Consider the following 23,555-nt stretch of genomic DNA (forward strand, 5'->3'; position numbering starts at 1 on the left):
AATTTATTTGTATTTCGAACTGCAGTACCAAAGCAATTGTTGTCGCCGTTGTGTCGCAAATGTTAGATTAGTGTTAACTTACTGACGTAATTTTTAGGCCTATTACTGTTGACGTACAGCAATTTTTGAAGTTGTTACGAAAGCGCAACATTTTGACCGGAACTAAATAGAAGCGCTGTCTTTAGCCAATATTGTTTTCGGCCACTGCCCAACGCCCACATACGCTCCCACGCATTTGAAGGCGCCCGCTAAGGTTGATAAGCTGCACGCGATAGACGTTAGGTACCAATTGCGACAGACAATATCCCCATTTTATGCGGCTGTTCTAATGTGGAAACCATTTCGACGCACACTCGTGTATCCCCAGGCCAAGTTTTATCATGATTCATCTGCCCACGCCAAGCCGTTTTTGAGTAAAAAGCTATCCACTGCGGCCTATAAAACTGGGGGTTGTTGCTGCATATTCGAAGACTTGAGCTGGAAACGTGCAGAATTGCACAGTAACGTCGGCAAGATTTAGCTGTTATGTATAAACGTTTGCATATATTTAAACTCTCGATAATTGATAGCTGGCTGTGGTATGTATAGATAAATTATTATCGCGTGTCTTTTGTTTATTACGTTGAAATATTTAATCTTAGAAAGGGTTAAATTTTCATTTATCCGCAATTTTCTGTATGTTTGCTAAGAAAACTCGACATATTAAAATAATAGAAACTCTTTGCGATTACTCGAGTTCGCAAATCAAAAAAACTTTGATTAATTTACAGTTTGTTTGACAGGGTATGAGCCTGCTCTTGACTTACGGACAAAACAGTTAATTTAAATTGATGCTTGCCTGACGCCATTAACAATGAAATTTAAGGGACCTACCCCGCTTTGCTTCGACAGTGACGTACTATACGCGCTTGCGTCATAAATCGCCTTGAACCCGATTGACTCGTTTATTGTTTTACAGCCCCAAGAGTGTATCACTGTAATTATCACCTGTTGACCAACCGAAAGACCGCACGACAAGAGTCATAAAAGCGCAGTTCGCAAACAGACGCAACACTTGAGGGCAACTTTTAGGCCTCGCACTTCTCTCGAAACGCAGCAGTTTTTATTTCGCGTCGCCGGCCAAGAATCAGCCAACATGAAAAGTGAGTACTACGAATACGAGTGCGATATTATGCTTCTGAGCAACATGGAAACATAGATTACTTAAGTGAGAATGGGTTACGTCGTTTTTTGTAGTGGGTTTTCCGGGCATAACCGATATTGATCAATGGTCAAAAGCTTTAGTCATATGAAGTCCACATGCTCTAATCAACACGAATGTAAAAAAATAGAAAAATAAATGCTGCGTACACGGGGCGAAATGAATCAAGTTATTGCTATAGGGGTATAATAATTATTTACTGTTTTAACTTGGTTCTAATAAACTATGACCACGTTACAGCTGGTAAACTGACATTGTCCTAATTTGCAGTTCGAATCATCGGTTTGTAGCACTGTTGCATTTTCGTATGTATTATTACTTTCAAGATCAAATATGTAAAAAAGTGATCTTGAGACTGTTTATGGAATCAATTCCTAAAATTTTACAGAAATATATATTTCGCCTATAAGGCCATCGTCAGCTTCTTAATCTGAATGATTCAGCTTATGTAAAAAAAGTTATTTTTCTAATTACTTGTTTTAACATTCAGAAGTCGGTTTGCTGTTTTTATTGGCGTTTTTCACAACGGCCGACGCAACAAGGCGGACAAAAGCAGATTGCATTAAGATTTTGGAAGAAAACCAAGACGATTATGACATCACGGAGATAAACGATTGCGCCAGACGTAAGATTTGGTTGTATCTCATCTATATAGCGCTTTAAGTATACGTTTATTTCAAAGTTTGGAAAAGGTTCGACATTTTTTTCCCTGTTGGCACACAAATTTAGATAGAAAATTTGCTGCCTAACTCCGGGTAAGCGCAAGGGGCACGAGAGTAGCTCTAGAAAATGCTGATCGAAGAACTACATTTTCAAAATAAACGATGGCTTTAAAATTCCTAAAGTTTTTCTCATTTTATTTACGGAAATCTTTTGTTTTAAATTTATTAGTCCGTTTTTGGAAGGTCTTAATAGTTTTCAGAGATAACGAAACAAATTACGACAATACGTGACGTCATTTTCAAGTAAACTTAAGAAACTTCCTGTATCGGTCGAACTCAAATATGCAACTAAGATTTGGTGTCAATATATAATTTTTTAATTTACTAAATGCTTCATTTACGAGGGTGAATTATACTTTAACGTCATGTAAGTTTTTTTCGCATTTGAAAAATATACTTTTATTTTTTTCTGAGGGGGAAATTTAGCCTCGTTGTCCGTGCCCTGATACACCCCTGGCTCGATCTAAAGCAGTGGTTCCAAACCTTTTTGTCCTGCGCGACCTTTTAGTCGATATTCGACTCTAATTCCCCCATACAAATTTATTTTGCTAAAATGTCGTTTACAATAATATTTTAATGTAATTCTCAGAACGGAAATTAAATTCTTATCGAAAAATCTAGCATTATCTAAGTCACATGATATACACAAACAAAATGACATCACAATCAGCTCAATCAAGTAATCTAGACTTGCACAATAATTCGTGAACAAGTACAAAGCTCTATTTTTTTCGAAATTTATTCGTACATCCACGTTCTGCATTGCTGCCTTTAAACTATACGAGAATTTTATTTTTCTTATCTCATGTTTGGCAAATGCAGCAACAACACATAGCACAGACAGTAAGAGATTAATACTATTACACAAATTCCCCCTACAAATGCCCGAATTCCACCTGGTTGGGAGCCACTGATCTATACAGTGTTGCTTGAAGCAGCCGTCATCAATAAAAATACGTTTCTTGCGGTGCATTTCAGAGGTCTACAGCGACGTCGGAGGCCCGCAAGTGGATTGTCCGGACCTCGACTGTTTTGTGGACAGCGTTTGCTACCTCGGTCACAAACAAGATACCGACGGGTGTTTCACGTGCGAATGCATCGGCGATGACGACGACGAAGCAGGTGGGTAGGAAACAAGAGACAGCGATGCTATTGCGTTTATCGTGTATATGGGGAAATGCTCAAGTTTTGAAACAGCTGTTGTGCGCGAGGAACGTTGGGTCGAGATCATCAGGTTTTTGTTAAGTCAAATACTACTTAACATGCTGTTAACGTTCGCATATTCAGGAGTGCTCATTTTGATCTTTTGAGATTGGATGTGCTCGTTTAATTAGCATTATACAAAACGCGTCCCCTATTTCAAGGAGTGGAAGCGCAGTTGCCGTGGAGTTGATCGTTTATTCACTTTATGGAGATTCCTTCTCAGCATTCAAATTGCTTCATAGCAAAGCGTTGGATGAAATGCACGACATCAATAGTTAAAACGCAAATTAGGAGAATTCGGCAAATAATAACTGCAATCAAATTTAGAATTAATTACATTTAGCTCCAATAAAGACTGTGACACTGATAAAGTGTCTGTTCATCAGTTGCTCGACGTGATGTCTAATGCTGTGAGGCCAAAACTTGTCTTGCAAATAGTGTAGAACGTTGTAATATTAACTTACTATACTTGTAAAACTTGAAACACACGCGCATAAAGATAAGCAACGTTTTTTTCCCGCTTTGAAATACAACAACATATATCAAAACTGTATTTGCCAATTAAAAATTCTGGCTATACTAAAATCGATAAAGTTAATAAACTTAACACACCTACTGGCCTGAAGAAAACTTTTAAACAATATGTGAGTCCCGGCATACAGTCCAAAATGTTTAAAGAACACGGTGATGATTTAATACAAAAGTATATCAGTATAGTAAAGCGAAAAACATTCGCTTGGAATACTAGCAGATAATCTCACAATAAGCTTACCAATTTCTGGACAAGGATTTGATTGGCACTATAAAATACCGAATTTTCACATATACTTAATATATCTTTAATTTTTCTTTTAGCTTTCATTCAAAGTGACATAAAGGTCAATCAGATTATGAGAGATGTCTTGAGCGCACCTCCGGTACTGAATGGGGCTGGAAGTGGCATTCCACTATGGAACACTTATAAAAGGAGGGATGGAACATACAAAATACCATACTATGTTTCAGGCAGAATAGGTTTGTTTAAGATGGGATAATTTTATTTTCATACCATTCTTTTAGTCTTAAGTATTTCCAATCATATATTAACATAGGTATCAAGTTATATATATTTAAAACTTTTTTGCATATGGTTAGGTAATAAAAGGCAAATCTTACGTAATATTAACACCGACAAATTACACTTGGAAAAATGGCATGCAACCCCTAAAATATCGGGATTAAAAAATAAATGTTTTATCTGCAAAGTGAAAAAAAATCAGTTTAGATGCCTTTCCCTCACGAGCTGCAAACGTATTTTGCTTAAAGCAAATTACTTCATGTTTGTAAAATTGCATGCTGAATTACCTGTTTATGTGACACAGGTAGCAGCGGAAAAACGGCGATCACCCAGGCAGCTTACGACTTTGCCCAGTACACATGCCTGCGACTAGAACGAAGAACCAACGAGAAAGACTACATTTATTTTGTCAACAAGGGAGGGTGTTTTTCACCTGTCGGTCGAGCAGGCGGGAGACAGGAGGTATAGAAACCAGCTTTCACGAAATCAGCAGAATCCTCTAGCAAAACTATAGCAATTCTGAATTTTTAAGATCTTTTTAATTGTGTCTGAATTGCTAGCTTTTCTAGAGTGTTCTGCTGTTACTGATCAGGAATTAAGTCGACATTAATCTTATCTTGTAAAAGTGAAGGTGGTTTATTTTATCACATATTCAGTGCAACATTCACATAATCATATTTCTTTTAAACTGTATCATGTGAAATGGGCCACTCGATGTAATTAATTAAGGTGGCAGTGATTCTCAATTCAAAAATGTGCGCCAAAACTTGGGTAATCTTGATAATTTAACGTATTCGTGCTACAAATCGTGTGTCGCAAGCTTAAACAAAGTTTAGGAACTACTGGCGTAGGAGGCTCGCAAATGTCCCATGCTAAGAGCTAAGTGTATATGAAAGTGTCATTTCAACGAGGCGAAAATTATCTAAACGACTTATAATAGAAATATTTACAAAATTTAAATTATTATTTTTTATGGAATTACAAATTGTGTCCACAAAGTCTTTAAAAATATATTAAGTGTAAACTGAAGAACATTGGAATACATTTTTTCACTGGTATGTGTTCCGAGTTTTTATACATATTGTAAAACTTTCAGGTTTCGCTTGGCCGAGGTTGTTGGAACAAAGGGACCGCCATTCACGAGACATTGCATTCGCTGGGATTCTGGCACGAGCAAAGTCGTCCGGATCGCGACAGATACGTGAACATCAATTGGTCCAATATACAACGCGGTGAGTTTGGGCGTACATTGCTATTAACTGAGTTTAGGCTTTCCAGCCCATGCCTTCAACTAGAAAACAAAGTTGTTTGCCCGAGGTGACTCCTAATTTCTTAACAGTGATAAAAACATTTTTAACGTTTAGTGTTCAATGTACAATTTTGGCATTTACCAACGTAACCGAATGTGATCCACAGGTATGGGCTACAATTTCAACAAAAACAGTCGTATCAATTCTCGCGGCTCGAGCTATGATATCGGTTCTGTGATGCACTACGGAAGCTATGCCTTCTCGGTTAACGGGCGACCTACCATTACCGACAAAAACCAACGACCCATCACGACCCAGGTAAATATTATTAGTTATAATTTATGAAAAAACATACTTGGTATTATGCTTTCTTACATTTTGGTATCTGCTAACATTTGTGCTTAAGTGTAAAATAGACACATTGTTCTCTTTGAAATATTATTTGTTGATTCAGTTCGATTACATCGATGTCTAATCTAATGTTTAAACTCCTACACAGAGAAGGGGTTTCTCGCGACGAGACATTGATCAAGTAAACAAAATGTACGGCTGCAAAACCGGGGTGACCTCCATCACCACTGCTCGGCCTGTGGTCACGGCCACTGCCCGTCCTGCTACTACCAGGCCAGTCATCGTGACTGGTTGCCGAGATGCCAGCGTCAACTGTCGCAGTTGGGCCAGCAGTGGAGAGTGCAAAAAGAACCCGAGATACATGCTCACCTCATGCTGTCGCAGTTGCCGAACCGGTAAGGATAACATGAGTTATAACCTGTTGTTACTAGCCTTTGTATATATATATATTTTTTTTTTTTTTTCTTTTTATACATATAGATATATACACTCAAACACGCTTCACAATTACAAAATTATCAGCGTTTTATTATACGTAGTTTTCGGATGGTCTTAAGGATGATCTTAGATTGTAAATTTCTCGAATTTCTAGATATTGCATAACGACTGAACACGTATGAAGCTAAAATAACTGCTTATTTTTTGCTACAAATGCAAACACAAAGGATCAACGAAGAACCAAAAACTCTTGCTTAACATCGCTAACGGTCGAAAATAAACGTTTCGTTATGCTCTACAAGCGCTAAATAAAAATCACAAATTATACCCAGGGCCGCAATACAAATGAACAAAATATGCATTCTGTAACCATACATCACATATTAGCTAAAACTCATAAAATCGCCATGCTTATCGTTACGCTTTATGATGTCTGACATTACAAGAATACTAAAACACATGAGGCAATAAAATAGTTAATAATTTATTTGAAGATTATAAGAGCATCGCCGGCCGCACAAAATTGTCTTACGGGTCGTGTATTTTAGGCCCCTTAGATTAAACTATACTATTACAATTACAGTAAAACCAACAGGGAGAGGTTGCAGGGATTCGAACAGACAGTGTCACCGCTGGGCATCGATTGGGGAATGTGCCAAGAATCCGCTATACATGCTTAAAAGCTGCTGCAAAAGTTGTAAGTATAAGTATTTCTATGTAAAAATAACACTGGAAAGCAAAATTACTTTTTGTATTTCCAACGCAAGCGGCGAATTTAAAAGTCGCCCAGCGCATGATTTAACGACATAAGCAAACGAATAACATTATATTTTACATATATGAGTATACCATGTAATTTTAGCCTATATATAACATACATTTTATAGCGTACTGAGAGAAAAAACTGTTTGACATAAAAAACAGCAAACTTGTTTTGCATCGATTTCAGATTCAAAAGAGTATAGGTATATAGATAGCTAATCTTTATACTAGAAAATATAGTATAGGAAAATATAGTATTTGCTTTCGAAAGAATTCCTAGTGATACAAAACATCAAAAAGCAACGACGTCAAATAAATCCTAACGTTTCTACCCTTACTTTTTGTGGCAGGTTGCAGAAATACACAGGGGTATTGTGATAGCTGGAAAAAGAGCGGATACTGCAAAGGAACTTACGCGTCCTACATGAAAGCAAACTGCAGAAAAAGTTGTGGATACTGCGGTTAAACTGACATGTTCACTTGTAAATAAATCAAAAACGACTACCATTATTAGGATGATTTACTTGTGTTTTAAAGCATCAAAATAAATTGTACACTTTTTGAATGAATAAAAGGGGGTCGTAGTAAATTTTATTGCAAATCGTTGATGTAATACAAAGACTTTGCTCCAAAACACACCAACACGAAACAACTCATTTATCTTGCAGTTTTTGTCCGTCCAGCTAGCAAATATTTTGTGGTTTCCATTCTTGCCCTGCCAACAGCTTTTTTTTGCAAAACATCTAAGTAAGCTTACAAGCTGTAGCCAGGGCTGCGGCGTCGGTTAAAAATAACCCAAGACCGACTCCGGAGTCCCGAGTCCGACTCCGGCAAAAAGTATGATGACAACTTACGTAACGAAATAAGGTTGATATTCAGAAATCCACTTCTAGGGGTGTCATATAATTCAGTCCCTCACAATACATGGTTGGAAAATATCCCACCATATGCTATTCCGCCTTCAAAATTTACTGTTCGCGGCCATATCAGTTTCAAAATTTAAAACTGCGCTACGCACATCGGACTCGCGACTCGGGTAGTTTTACGTTGTCTTACTCGAGTCCCTCTATAATGCTGTTTCCAGTTTTTAAGGGTTTAACTTGAGGTTTAACTAACAGTTAACTTTGTAACTGTTAGTATTTTACGACTGTAATGTAGGTGCCATCCAATTGTTCAAATTAGTAGCCCCATAATTTATTATCGAGCCCAAGTCGTTATGAGAATATTCAATGGTTAGTTTTTCCTTTTTTCTAGCATGATCACCGAATCTATATTTTAGCTCACTTTTTGCAGAAGCTATAAAAACATAACGTAAAGGGCTTACCGTACCGAAGAGGTTCATTCTGTTAATTTATTGCACTCAATCTGTTAGACCAGTGCCGTCATTTTTTTCTACGTAGTCGTGCCTTGTACCCATTGTAGTCGTGCCTTGTACCCATATGAAAAAAGGTTTGTTTTTTGTCAATTACACGTAAGATATTAAAAATACCTCATTATGAGGTCGCACCTGTACAATTAATACCAGATTGCAGAAAAATAAAAAGTTTATTTAACTGATTTTGCTTTTTTTCGAAATGTCCAAGTCTGGTGTATTTTATTACTATTGCGTGTATTGCTATTAAATCTGTGATATGCCAGCAAATCTTTTAAAATTGCGAATGGTTATTATAAGTTTTGCCTTTGCTGAGTATTTTTAGTGTTAAGTGCACTTACGTCACTGTTTTCAAATGACTTGACTTAAGTGCACTGTTTTTGTAAATCAATAATAGCCTATATTGCTTAGTTTAATATTTTTGTAATTTTTATTAACATGAAATACAATTGCCCAATAGAAATGTATAATGAACCTGAGGCCATAAACGAAGGCTTTTAACAGCAGCACGTGTATTTATGGACACGAACCGACAAGCCACACGAAAAATAAAAAAAATATCGCACCAAATGTACAAAAAGCTGTAACGTATTTGGTAAAAATTGCTCGACATATTTAGACATTTTTCAACAAATTTACACCAGGGCGACCTTCAACAATTTTACATGTTTGTTGAAACATAAATATCCACTCTTTTCCAGTGGATATATGTCCCCGCCAAACTCTATTGGTTTTAAGACCAAAATGGAAATTGTTTTCGCGTTTCGCGCAAATCTCTTTTGTCTTTCAAGTTCCACGTGTTTTTGAGCGTCTTCACAGACAAAGTTCGCCCTCTGCACTGTGACACTCTTTCAAACCAAAATTTGTCAAACTTAGCTTAATATTTGCAAATTATTTTTTTGCGCTTCGATCGAATGTATTTCGTCTTTAAAATATGAACCATGTCCCGCGTGTTTTCCGCGCTTGGCACGATGCCTTTTTGACGCCCTTTTTCTGCAGATCGACTTTAGTTGCGTATTTGCGCACAACTTCCAACGTAATAACAGATGTTTAGCGTGATAGTATGACGTCATATGGCGTGCATCTGAGATCCTATTTTTGACTCGGCCCGCTACAACATTTTATATTTCTTTTGCAGCCCGCGGTAAAAAATTATTCCTCTACTAATGTGCTTATGTCTAAGAATGATGCTTATTTTTTAATTGTGTGCTTATAGTTTGCCTTATTTTGGAATTTATTAGGCCTCATTACAATTTTTTTGAAGTGTTTCTTATATTTCCTTCGTTTGACGACAATCAAGGTAATAAAGTTTGACAAAATATGTTATACCTGTCCGGCAATTGTAAATCCTAACAGTTATCCGGCCCCCGATGGTCAGGCACTACAATTATCTGGCCCTTTGAAAATAAACGTTTTCTGAATTCAACCAAATAAACGCACTTTTCGGCGCCTCGCCCGTATTTGGCGCGGAGAACAACAATTAAGTGTTTTTAGGATTATTTGTATTTGGATGTGTCCCCCCAAAAAATCCTGGAACCACCCCGAGTTATTTTTTTTTTACTTAATTTTCTTAGCAGATGGTAACCCTGTGTATATTGCAGACGATAACAACCGCCAATGTCGCAACGTTTGTTCAACTGTTGATTTTGTTAAGAGAGAGAGATGTTATCACTGGCATTTTTAGGAATAGAAAAGCTGCTATTCGAGTCCGAGTCATATATGCGTCCACAAAATACGCAATAACAAATATTACCGATTTCCTTAAAAAATATTAAACTAAAAATGACCACAGTTTTTGTACAGGAATCGTGACAAACGGAAAAAAGAGACGACAAGAGAAACAAACAAACAAAAAACGTGACTTTACAAAAAATTAATACGTTACCTTTTATTACCGTTTTACAGACCGAATGAATTATTAACGCTCAGTTGATTGTTGAAACGTTTTTGCAACGTTGGAGCATAATGGTTGGAGGTTGTAGTAAGACGTAATAAGAATATCAAAGCCCATACAGAAGTAGGTATCATTTTGGACGTTTCGAATAACTCTTTATTCATTTTCAACCAACGTCTTATTAACACTTTTTGCAACGTCGTGTTAACACTTTTAGCGTTCAGCCGACGAACCTGTAAACATTTTTTGCATGCGCTTTGTTCATCATTTCTTGGCTACCATCGACACCGTCAATAACACCTTTGAATCCCGATCGTTTCAAATTTTCTCCCATCAGACCAGTTCCTGCAATTAAAAGAATTGCAAAACGTAGTCAACAATAATAGGGGTGCGGCGCAAAACCTGTTTTTAAAAACTGCAAATAACGGTAAATTGCACAATTGATAGCATTTTCATTTGTCAAATTTCTCGATTGTTGTTAGTCAGCAAATATGGGTGAATCAGCAAAAGCACTAAGAGCCTTTTCTCCCTAGCTCAAATTCAAACAATGCTGTTACTCAGCAAAACTTGATGAAAAAAAATAAGTATACCAATAATCTATTTCTGTTGTATGACGAACGAGTTTCACGTGATTAGACACAATCATACTAACGTAAACTAATATTTATGTCGTTATAGGGGTATTAAAGACGTTAGGATATAAATGGGACGCTAATGATTTTTGACCAACTCTTACAACTTTTTGATTAGAGTGGAATAAATCCAATTATAACTTCGTACGTTGTGTAGAGTTCATGTGTGTTGTTCCAATTCCGTTTATTGGACATTCTAGTGAATTACCTACGGTAAAATATTGTACGGGTGCCGCAAACTATTTAATATTTCTGAGGTGTGCCGCTAGCAATAAAAGGCTGAGAAACACTGGTTTAAATGGTAATTTGAATCTTTTGTCACCGTTGTTGACACTCAGGCGGCCAGTTTGATTATGTACACAAATCTCTGGTTACTTGTCACATCTGATGCACTAGCAGCGTGATATTTTAAAAGTTATGGGTTGTTCCTGCAAATACATCCGTTTAGGGACAAAAGCAGTAAATAAAACTTTCAAAAGTATACATTTTAAAGCGTAAACAAACCGGCAGCAACGTCGAGGAACAGGGAAGTTTCGCTGTCAAAAGAGTTGGCCGGCATGTGGTTCATCAGCAGCTTGGTGACTACGCTCGGCAAACTGAAGCCAAGTGTACTACAGTCGCGTTCATAAATTGATGCGTAATCGTCGTAGTTGGTGACGACGGCACACGCGTCGTTGTTGTCAATATGCTCGTTGTACATACGATTCCAGCTGGTGGTGTACTCGTGGCAATCGATGTCCATTACTGCGGCTTTAATTGTCAACCTGAAGCGCGCCTTAAGGGAAATGAAAGAAACAAATAAGCCAAACTAAAGATAGCCTGTATACAAATTATAATTTGGCCACAATCATTAATTTTTGCATTTAAACCAGTGTTGGCTTTAATTATAGTCGCCTCTACGGTTTCAGGTTAATGTTACACGTTAATGCTTCTAGATACAATTTAAATCCGTGTAATATGCATTGCTTCCAATATTTAATATTTTCTTAATTCCGTTTTAGCAATTTTTTAGTAAATCAAACTCTGAGCAACAGATTTAAAAATATATGTTGTAAAATCCTACAAATGGAAGAAAATTTAATCAGAACAGGCGCAGAGTAATTTCTAATGTTCCGTAACACTGAGCTAACTAACTCATAAACTATTTCCTTTTGGAAAAGGCGTTTGAAGCAGTTTGTTTTTTCAGGTTGCTGTGAAACGGCTACTGCCTTCCTCCAACACCTGATTTTCTTAGCGGAATACAAACAAGAATATTTCTCGCCACATTATATATCCTTATAAATATAACGTAATTTAATTAGCCCTGAATCTGCTTTCAATAACACTCAAGAGAAAAGAACTGATCGTTCTTATGTCTGATTGCGTCAGTGCAAAAATGTACTTGACCATAACGCCAAATCGATTGCAATGAATATAGCCGAGGAAAGCGTGTAACGATTAGGACAAGGCGCAGATGGAATTAAATTAACGTTTGGTCTAAAATAATTTATTTTCTGCTAGTTCAATGGTTGGCCATCTTAAACTGACAAATCAACTTGACAATCGGACTTATAATTATAACAACAAACAGAAAGTAAGTTTATCGAGATATAAAACTTAGTTTAAAGAAGGTCAAGACATCCACAACGTTATGCTTGCACTGTAAAAGTAGTATCATGCCTAATGCAACACAAAAAAAACCTCGTCATTGATTGCACGTTAAAAAATATTTGCAGTATTATTTTAGGTAAATGGTCTTTTACAAGACGACAGACATGTTTTTTTATTGAACTTCATGAAATAACTTACTATCAGCCCAGAGTTAAGTTTGTGAGGTCCACTGGATTTGCAACTGTGCATTACTTCACCGCCTAATTATTTATTTTAATAATTTAAATTAGTGCAAGTATATCAACTCAACAGAATATTGGCCAAACCTACTCTTGAGGGTCTCTTTTTTACTACAAAGCTATTATTTTTATTTTTCTGACAAAATGCTTCTTACGCAATGGAATGTATTATCAGTGCTTATTCATGCTGACTCAAGATGTTTTCGAAGCTTTTTTTGAACATTTGGTAGGTTGTGTGTGCAAATAAAATGCATAATAAACAATGCATTTTTGTAGAGGGCTTACATGCGCCGCAATACAAACCCTGCCATTTCCCAAGTTGGAGATTGTGCGCTTTCGCAACCCAAGTGTGTAAAAAATAAAGTGTGGGAACACTACTTACGGTAAACTCAGTGCTTGGACAACAGTATGTGATAAACCTCTTCCTAAACACCAGAGATTAGAAAATAAATAAAATATTGCTGTATTTATTGTACTAGAGTTTACAAACACATAAAACGTACAATGTTGAACCAAAAGCTTTTTTGTTTGGGGGGAGGGGGGGACTTTTAGATTTCCTCTTATACCAAGGGTCAGGTAAGTTTTGTTGACTGTTTTGTGTATTTTTGAAGTAAGTGTTTAGCAGAATTATGTCCAAGAACTTTTATAATAAAATGCATTATAAATCTAGGCCTACCATATGTCCTCTTTGTAGGAGGATTTGTCCTCTTTTCTCAAGAAAACTGAATGGTGCTCCGAGGGCGCTCAAAAATGCCCAAATGTCCTCTTTTTAGGAATTTTAAATTAAAAATTGGATCAGTTTCGTAGGTCCTGATGGTCGTATATAATTTCAATGATATTTCATGTAAACAAGTTTTACGGTCGTTAAAAATGATCGTTCCTTGTTGGCAAAAGTTAAGGGAACCGTAAAATAAAATTGATTTGTTGTATTTTTGTCTGTTTTTGTAACTTTTGCTTTGTTTTTGTAAGTTTTGCCTGCAACTAGCAAGGAAATGTCATCAAACTCAAAACGTAACAATTCTACTTTTTGTTTTACTTGCCAAAAATGTCCTCTTTTCGGGTCCTGAAAATATGGTAGCCCTATATATATCTCACAACTTTCTCTGTTTTGTTTGACAAGTGTCGAATTTGGTACTTTGTGATTCAACAAATCGATTGCAAAATGGGTCTCTGTTTAGTTGTTTAATAATGTTTAAAAATTTATATCTTTTTGGTGATTAGCTATTTCTCTATTGTGCAAGTATAGTAGACTCTTAACGTAGTCCTAACATTTTGGTAGAAGGGTAGAGTAACATATATCCAGTTTTTTTAACTCTTGAAAAAATCCATTCAAAAGATCAACGACTGTTTTTTTCCTTATTTAACAAAACACAAAAATAAACACATGTACAAAAACCATACAACGTTACCTGTTTCACGTGTAGTAACACCTGCAACCGCGTGCTTTGTCTTTTCTTTTAGATTTTCAATAATGGCATCAATGATTTTGATCAAAACCAGCTGCAACAACTTGTTGCATTCCTAGAACGTCGCATGCATTTTTGCAAACATGCGCATATTTTCTGTACAGCAATTCTGGTTTAGGGTTAAGTAAATATTCCTCTACAGTTGATTGGATATATAATGCAGATCAGTACAAACGTCTGCTTCATCAATTATTATAGTTTTAGCCATTTTTGCAGCCATAGAATAATGCTTTCCACTTCTTGAGGTGATGCATTAGTTGTGGTGGCAGTACGATAACCAGGACATTCGGCATATAGTATCCCTGATCTCTTGATCTATTTCGATGACAATTAGGTCAATTTCCTTGTTCAGGCTGTTACTTGCTTCTGTATTCATCTTAAGGAATGTTTTCTATCCAAAAAAAAAAGTATCGTGGCTCGCTTTTTATTTATTGAAACAAACTTTGAGCAAAGTTTAAAACGTCCTTTGCAAGTTCAACTACCAGCAAAAACAAGTAAAAATGGTCACGTGGCAACGCTCCATCCAACCGTGACCAATCTACAGAGGTTCAACGAAATGCATTTGTTTATTAAAAGTAAATACTGACGGATAATGTCCGGATTCAACACTGAAAAGGTCCGCATTCGGACCGGGTTCCGCCAGTTGAGTAGCCATGCTTTAGTTTTGTCAATGACTTGACTTAAGTATTGTTTTTTTAGGTTAGTAATGATGTATTGTTTAGTTTAACTTGAAAGTTCGAATAACATAGCATATATTTGCCAATAGAAATGCATAGTGAACCTAAACCTCCAAACTCAGGCTATTATCAACAGCACTTGTATTTATGGACACGAGCCGACAAGCCACACAAAAAATAAAAAATATTTGCCACCAAATTTACAAAAAGCTGTGACGTATTGGTTCAAAATTGCTCGACATATTACACATTGCACTATAGAAATACATTTGTATTCGCAGATAAATTAAGGTTTTGCAGTTCACTTTGGTTGCACAGACTCGGTGGAATTAATCTTGTTTACCACAACAACATGTGCAAAATAATGTAGTGCATAGGAAAACAATGGTTGGTTAATCAAATGGTCGCCATTCATAGTTAATAAAAGCATCTAATCTATCATAGCACCGTTGTTAGAATCGGATAGATATCTTTATCGTTTGAACTTTAAATGAAGGATTCATGTGGTTGAGTACCTCAAAGAATAAGTTGTAGAAAATAATATAACTAGATTTTAAATCTTACGATAACAATAAACAAAGGAATACATCGGGGCCTTTTTGCCGTCGGTACTAGACGCCAGATCCATTTCGTATTGAACAGCCTTAAAGTCGATCACTTTTGCCCAGGTTCCGTTTTCTTCCATTGTGTCGGCGATTGAGTTGAGTTGTTCGATGTAATGTTGATTAGTGGCGTTATTACGCACCGTGAAAACCACCAGCGCACCGGGTCTCGCCACTCGGCAGAACTCCTGAGTAACAAAGTAAGGGTAACGAAAGAGAATCAAATATAATAGCTAAGAGAATCGCTCACGTTAAAATCGTATTATCAGTTCCTGCTTCGCGGAACTGGTTAAACAAAACCGTGCTGGCTCAGCAGTTGGTAACTGATGTAATAATCAACGTTCGATTTTTAGCTGGCTCAGCAATACGCGCAAGCACTTGTGACAATGCAGGTAAATAACAACGTCTGGCATTTTCTCACGTTGAGCAGCTCGGGCCTCACGTGGGCCTGTGAAAGCGCGGCGATGCATGTCAGCACGTCGTACGAGTCGTTCTGGATCGGCATTGGTGTGTCGGGCGACAAAAACACTTTCGTCAGCTTTCTGCGTGAAGGAAAGGAAGGTAATGTTTGTCAGTCGTTAAAGGTTGTGAATAGTGCGACGTGTAGAGCGACGTGGCGAGTTATGTCACCCTTGTGTATACTGCTGACGATAACAACCGCCAATGTCGCAACGTTTGTACAACTGTTGGTTTTGTGGAGAGAGATATGTTATCACTGGCAGTTTTAGGAATAGAAAACCTGTTATTCGCGTCCGAGTCATATATACGCCCACAAAATACGTAATAACAAACATTACCAACTCTTAAAAAAATATTAAAAGTGCAAATGACCACAGTTTTCGTAAAGGAATCGTGGCGGACTCAGGAACAAAAAGTGACGTTAAAAGAAACAAACAAACAAAAAAGTAACTTTTCGACAAATGAACACGTTACCTTCTATTACCGTTTTACAGACCGAACGAATTATTAACGTAGACCAGCAATGACAATTTAGGGAATACACAGTTGATTGTTGAATTTTTTTGCAACGTCGTGTTAACACTTATAGCGTTCAGCCGACGAACCTGTAAACATTTTTTGCATGCGCTTTGTTCATCATTTCTTGGCTACCATCGACACCGTCAATAACACCTTTGAATCCCGATCGTTTCAAATTTTCTCCCATCAGACCAGTTCCTGCAATTAAAAGAATTTCGAAACGTAATAAAACATAACAGGGGGGCGGCACAAAACTTATTTTTGAAAACTGCAAATAACGGTGAATTTGCAAAATTTATAGCATTCTCATTTGTCATATTTCTTGATTGTTGTTAGTCAGCAAAATATGGGTGACTCAGCAAAAGCATTAGAGCCTTTTCTCCCTAGCTCAAATTCAAACAATGCAGTGACTCAACAAAACCTCATGGAAAAAGATAAGTATAACAATAAAAAAAATTTATCATACAACAAACGAGTTTCACGTGATTAGACACAATCATATTAACTTATCCCAATATTTGTGTCGTTTGATGGATATTAAAGACGTTAGGTTTTATTTGACCCACCAATAGTTGAAATGGTAATTTGAATGTCACCGTTGTTGACCCTCAGACGGCCAGTTTGGTGTCATAAAAAAACAATTCCGCTTGGTTTTATTATAAACACAAAATCCTTGGTTACTTGTCGCATCTGATACACTAGCAGCGTGACATTTTAAAAGTTTAGGGACAAAAACAGTAAAAAATACTTTTTAAAGTATAGATGCGTGAAACAAACCGGCAGCAACGTCGAGCAACAGGGAAGTTTCGCTTTCGAAAGAGTTGGCCTGCATGTGGTCCATCAGCAGCTTGGTGACTACGCTCGGCAAACTGAAGCCAAGTGTACTACAGTCGCGTTCATAAATTGATGCGTAATCGTCGTAGTTGGTGACGACGGCACACGCGTCGTTGTTGTCAATATGCTCGTTGTACATACGATTCCAGCTGGTGGTGTACTCGTGGCAATCGATGTCCATTTCTGCGGCTTTAATTGCTTGTCGACCTTACGCGTGCCTTACGGGAAATGAATGAAACAAATAAGCCAAACTATAGCCTGTATACAAATCTGCAAGATAATTTTAAACTTTCAAAAAAAAAATAAAAATCCAGCTGAAATTTTTACAATATATGTTGTAAAATCCCACAACTGAAAGCTTTTTGAGCAAAGTTATTCTGAACAGACGCAGAGTAATCTTTAATGTTCCGTAACACTGAGCTAACTAACTCATGAACTGTTTCCTTTTGGGAAATGCGCCTGTGGCAGTTTGTTTTCTCAGGTTGCTGTGAAATGGCTACTGCCTTCAAACCATACCTAATTTACTTAGTGGGAATGCAAACAAGCATATTTTTCGCCTTATATAGCCTTATAAATATAACGTAATTTAATTAGCCCTGAAACTGCTTTCAATAACACTCACGAGAAAAGAACAAAAATGTTCTTATGTCTGATTGCGTCAGTGCAAATTAGTACGTGACTGTAACGCCAATTCGATTAGGATTAATATAGCCGAGGAAAGCGTTTAACGACTGAGACAAGGCGTACAGATTTTTTTCGCATTGGTCGTCAAGCTGGGATAACGTTAAAGTAGTATTTCGCCCAACGTAAGAAACAAAAAACCTCAGCATTGGTGGAAATGATTACCAGGTTGAAAAATAAAACTAACACATATACTTAAAAGCAACACTGCTGCTACTTGAACAGAACGGTTAATCCGTAGCCTAAACTGGATGTCTTATTTATAAACGTCACTGTTACTTAATTAACAACGTCACTGTTTAGCCATACGAGGTTAACTCACATCTTATGACCAATCAGTGTGGCACGCGGAAGTAGTTACAGGGGTGAAAATACTTAGGGACAAGACGGCCGCAGTGCTTAATACTTGCAGTCCTGCACGCTAGCTGCAACGTTCCGGCCGAGCAAAAAAAAACTTCGTGTCATATACTAAAGGTAAAAAATAGGTAACTTCAAAAAACTTTTTAGAAACAACGTCATTTCGTAACCTAAAGGCAAAAATAGATATCTCTAAAAAAAACCTTCTACAATTTGTTTTTCACAAAACAAACTACAGTTAAAGTGTCTAAATGGCAATGAAGTTATCAGTATGATATGGTGCTTAAAATGCATGTGTACAGTACCTAAATGCAGCATTTCGAGCACTGTAAATCAATTCAGTTCATTGAGTGAACTAATCAGACGGATCAAATCAATACGAAGAGCAATCGTACCGGTTACCTTTCCTTTATTAAAATATCTTATAAACCACATTCACAGTGACTCTATCCGAATTTGAACTGAAATTAATTCCACTGTTTTTAAGACTGGCGTTACGATAGAACGGCACATATGAGTTTTCATTCGCTGCTACGCAAATGTTGGCTTCCGCTACGTCATAAAGCAGAGGAGAAACAGTATGTTTAAAACTTAGTAATCAACGCCTCAAATAAAACTAAATAAAATCAAATACGTGGGCTGGTGAATTACATTAAAGATCGTTTAGTTGTAAAATATGCTTCATCCAAACACAGTCTATAAAATTATAGACTTCTTCGCAGATTGCACAAAGCCCGTCATTGCTGTAATTTTAATAGTTCAAAAACCTTGCGAGGTGCTGGCTGCTGTACGTTTTTAAATACAAGTTGTACCGTTGGCGCACGAACTTGTCACACCAGTGTCACGAGAGTTGTGCGTGATATAATCTGATGAGCGTATTACCAACTCATATAGGTACCTTGCAACTTTCCAAAGAAGTTGCTGCTGTCACCTGCTTTTTTCTCAAAACCAACATCGCCGAAACGCACCTACCAATTCGACAAATTCACGCCCACAAAACTTGACCAATGGGGTGTTAATGTAGGCAGGCCATTAAGCCACGGCTCGTTGCTTGTTGATATAACATCACTACCAATAAAGTGTGGGTATGCTGAAGTCAAGCTGCTGTTGTCGCACTGGTTTACTGTATATCCGTATCGATTTTACTTACATTTCTGTTGTTGCTACTTATTGTGTAAAATAACAACTGCAATGCTGATGCTATTGTGCAGGCATTGCCCATTTATTGCTGCATAGACTAGTGCAAATTAATTGATGTTATTCGCTTATCTCCCAACCTTGCCATCACTACTATACAAGAAAATGGCATTTGGTCGATGTTTCTCCGGTGTTTACCCTTTTGTTTCAAAGTGCCAATAACTAAAACATTAAAAATACTAAAATGTCAGTTTCTAAATTTGTTTTTTTTTAAGGTGTCTAAGGCTAAGCGATATTAACCAAAAATTGCAACTGTAAATACTAGTCAACCATTCTTCACTCCAGCTTCACATCAAAAGAATCTTCGTGGCCGCTTTAGGATTTAGGTTTATTGTTTGCACTAAAGCCTTTTATACATTCATATATATAAAATAAACGTTATTTTGCAAAGCATTTAAAGCAGTTGTTCTCAACCTTGTATGGCTTGCGGCACCCCTCAGAAATAATAAGAAGATTGTGGTACCCCTACAAGATTTTTCCGTAGGTAAATTACTAGAATGACACAATAAACGGAACTGGAACAACACACATCAACTCTGTACAACGTAGGAAGTTATAATTGGATTTATTCAACTCTAATCTTACACAAAAGATGTAAGAGTTGAGCAAAAATCTGATTTTTAAAGTTTCTCAATTATCTCTCGGCACCCTTAGGTATTAGAACCGGTACCCCAGGATGCCGCGGTACCCCGGTCGAGAACCACTGATTTAAAGTAGCCTGTATAAGCCACGAATCCCACAATGAGAGCAGGTAAAAACAATTACGTAGATCCTACAGATGCATTTGTCTACTCTACAGGGTGTTGAACAACATGTACAGGTTGGAGAGAGCTTTTTAGTTTGAACTTACCAGACATTCGGAAGTCACTAAAATCGCAATGAAAAAATATTTTTTAAAAGCCTATAGTCAGGCAAACAGACCGGAAGACTTGTATAGTTAATTCTTTATATCAATCTTTAGTAAGCTTTAATAATCTATATATATGACTAAAATTACATTACAGGCTATTTTTATGGAAATATATCATCACACAAATTTTAGGGTTAAATGATTTTAGGGTTAAATGAAGATATTACTTATTAGCTCGGTTTGATATACACACTAGAGTGAGCTAAAACATATTAAGCGACGTCATATCTAACACTAAATAAATACCCCCTAAAAATGCATCTTGGTCCAAGTGGTGATTACTGATTACCACCTATGTTGTGCAAGAGTCTAAGCCCAAAACCCCTTGTTCAGTAGTAAAAAAGAGCAAGCCAAGCAATATCAAAATTGGTTATCCGCCATCAGTGTGTGAAAAGCCGCCATATGCCAATGCTGTTTTATTGTTTTCGGCTTACCTTGCTTTAAACGAGCGAACCATATTGATTCAAGCCCGTGCGCTAGAGTTAAATATAGTAAAAGAACTGGCGCCTAGCCCCGTCTTTGTTTGTCAAAAGGCCAAAATGTACACTTGCGGGAATTGTGCTGAGTTTCGCAAAATCAGCAGTTCAGCAAGTTCGCCTTTGTAAAAGACCTATTGTTTGCTTGATAAAGCAGGTACACGGCGAGCTACTCAGCATGCTCTACTTTTATTAACTATACGTTTCGCACAAATTTGACCTTTTTGTAAGGGTTAAATTAGTTGTGACACGAGAATAGTAAAAAACTTTTGTCGATTTAATGTTGCGGTTTCGGGGGTGCATACTGTTTTATATCGAATATTCCATTGTTAAAATCAATCACACAGACTGAATGCACGTAGCGCTACAATGCCGACGACATTAATTGTAAGGATTGCGAAAAACTTAAAATAAAAATAACATTTCGGTTGATCTCATTGTTTAAGAACCCGAGCTTATTTTTATTTTTTATAAAATATAATATTGACTCTTGCAGTACATTTTGTCTAAATGTAATTATTTTGAAGACATACTGGGGACTGGGCGTGTCTGTTGAATAATTTCAAATTTTGACGAGCTATGGCAAAAAAATGAATTTAACTCTCCTATACGGTTTAATTAAACGGAAAACAATAAACATTGAGCATTAAGAATTGTATAGTTTCATAGTAAATTTGTTTGTAATAGCGACCAGAACAAAAACCCCAAAATAAATTTATTAGTTTTAAATTAAACTTACTGACGCAACTGAAATAAAAAAACGCATTTCCTTCAAAAAGAATTCATTTTGTTGGCTTAACATTTGTGTGTTTGACCAGAATTTGACCAAGCATTATTTAACGGCTCATTATCTCGTGGTTTTGCTTTTTCCTGGTATAGTACCGGTAGAGCACAATATTTCACATGTCGTTCGTTAATAACAATGTCGATAAAATCCCACCTGTTTCTACCTGTTAAGATTGAGGCAATTTATTCCTAATTGTCCTAAATGTGTTTCATAAAACCAAAGTTGCAATTGTTGGAACGGTGATTGTCACTAGAGTTATATCAAACCATAATTATGTTTTTCAAATATTGATTTCTAAGATTGTCTGGCAACTTTTATACAATAAAGGCGACTCTTTCGATAGCGATTACACGTTGGGCCCGTAACACATTGTTAGTTCCAAAAACAATTAAAAATGTTTGACAAGTGCTCATGTTGGATTATATTCCCAATAGATTGTTTTCAGAGTTAGCGCTATATTAAGTAAAATGTTTGTAAAAGCAACCGAATGCCGTACATGAGCCTATTTCTAAGTGAATTTGTAAATATAAAGCTGTTTGACGAGACGCCGCCAGACTTGAAAAATTAGAATGTTCAGCTTTTTAATTAAATACAATATTAAAGGTTTCAGTCTTCTCAAATTTAATTAGAATTAAATTTGCGAAAAGGTAAAACTTAACGAGAATTTAAACTAGAATTACTTTTAAATCAATTCACAATTATGTTTGACAAAATCGCATATTTCCTCCTCGACTGTAAATGCCAAAAAAATAGTAGCCTACTCAAATATTGACTTTTGGTCTAAGTAGCTTATTTGGTATAAACAAAAACTAGATTAAACCTAGGACATACAAGCGATTAGCAAATTATAATACATTAGAATTATCCACACATATCGCTCTGACTTGTTAAACTGATGCATTGATATTTTGAACCTAAAACACAAACAAATTGTTTTATTTATTTTTGTCGCCTTCTGGCCGGGTAGTCACAACATTTATCGATTATTTTGGTGTAATAAATTTTTTGCGTTAGATTCCTGCAGTATTGTAGGGACGTTAGTCCATTATCATTAAGTCATTGTTTTTAAATGACTATAGACTTGACCCACGCATTTCGGGTAAACACTTAAATTTAAGCTTTTTACGAAAAATAGCTTAGATTAAAACTGATTTAGTTGAATAAGTTTTGGTAAAATTGTAATTTCTTTATCTTTTGCGTAACAGAATATTGTTTTAATAATAAATTTCAAAGCCAAAAAGGTCGAGTAGATCGACAGCATCTTGATTAAGACGTTTCGATACGAACTTGTATCATCTTCAGTTAGTGTGACCAAAAAAAGATGATGACCAAAAAAAGATGATACAAGTTCGTATCGAAACGTCTTAAGCAAGATGCTGTCGATCTATTCGACCTTTTTGGCTTTGAAATGTATTATTAAGCTACATTACAGATCCGTGCATAGTGTACCCAAGAATATTGTTTTGTTTTGGTGATTGCTACGTGAAATAATCCTAAACTGGTTATCAAAAATTTACCTTTTTTTAAACGAGAATGTGAGTATATCTACCACATCACACTTTTAAGATATCGTCAAATTTAAATTCTCAAAAAAAGCGCATTGAAAACGATTCACAGCTATGATACACGACCCTTAAAAACGTCTGGCATATAACTTTTTAATACAAATGCTCATCACGATATAACTTCTGCCATATGTTTTGAACAATTGTTCCCTTCTAAAATCCTATGTGCCACGGGTTTAAAGCTTAAACGTATTCTTTGTTCGTCATTGAGGGCACCAAGGTAATCTGGAAGTTCAAGTAAGTGCTGAAAAAACATTTTAAGTGACATATATACCATTTATATGTTAAGCTATGCAGATCATCAACATCTACCA

At 36.4% G+C, this 23,555-nt stretch overlaps 3 protein-coding genes across 3 annotated transcripts; 1 reads left to right on the forward strand and 2 right to left on the reverse strand.

Moving 5' to 3' along the window:
• Positions 1-967: 967 nt before the first annotated feature.
• On the forward strand, positions 968-7,540 carry LOC146160861 (zinc metalloproteinase nas-15-like). Its single transcript, XM_083384674.1, has 10 exons — positions 968-1,142; positions 1,692-1,826; positions 2,902-3,045; positions 3,982-4,140; positions 4,488-4,645; positions 5,280-5,415; positions 5,600-5,751; positions 5,933-6,179; positions 6,806-6,919; positions 7,335-7,540. The coding sequence occupies exons 1-10, from the start codon at positions 1,136-1,138 to the stop codon at positions 7,448-7,450; spliced, it is 1,368 nt and encodes a 455-aa protein (XP_083240800.1). The 5' UTR covers positions 968-1,135; the 3' UTR covers positions 7,451-7,540.
• A 2,930-nt stretch (positions 7,541-10,470) lies between these two features.
• LOC146160862 (methyltransferase-like protein 27) lies at positions 10,471-11,624 on the reverse strand. Its single transcript, XM_083385035.1, has 2 exons — positions 11,387-11,624; positions 10,471-10,595 (listed from the first exon to the last, which is right to left on the reverse strand). Exons 1-2 carry the CDS (start codon positions 11,622-11,624, stop codon positions 10,471-10,473), a joined length of 363 nt encoding a protein of 120 aa, XP_083241161.1.
• A 3,188-nt stretch (positions 11,625-14,812) lies between these two features.
• On the reverse strand, positions 14,813-18,130 carry LOC146160863 (methyltransferase-like protein 27). Its single transcript, XM_083385436.1, has 4 exons — positions 17,212-18,130; positions 16,521-16,632; positions 15,878-15,998; positions 14,813-15,644 (listed from the first exon to the last, which is right to left on the reverse strand). The coding sequence occupies exons 1-4, from the start codon at positions 17,447-17,449 to the stop codon at positions 15,408-15,410; spliced, it is 708 nt and encodes a 235-aa protein (XP_083241562.1). The 5' UTR covers positions 17,450-18,130; the 3' UTR covers positions 14,813-15,407.
• Positions 18,131-23,555: the final 5,425 nt, after the last annotated feature.

The sequence above is a fragment of the Ascidiella aspersa genome, chromosome 3 (assembly GCF_963924565.1).
Source record: "Ascidiella aspersa chromosome 3, kaAscAspe10.2, whole genome shotgun sequence".
Classification (NCBI taxonomy): domain Eukaryota; kingdom Metazoa; phylum Chordata; class Ascidiacea; order Phlebobranchia; family Ascidiidae; genus Ascidiella; species Ascidiella aspersa.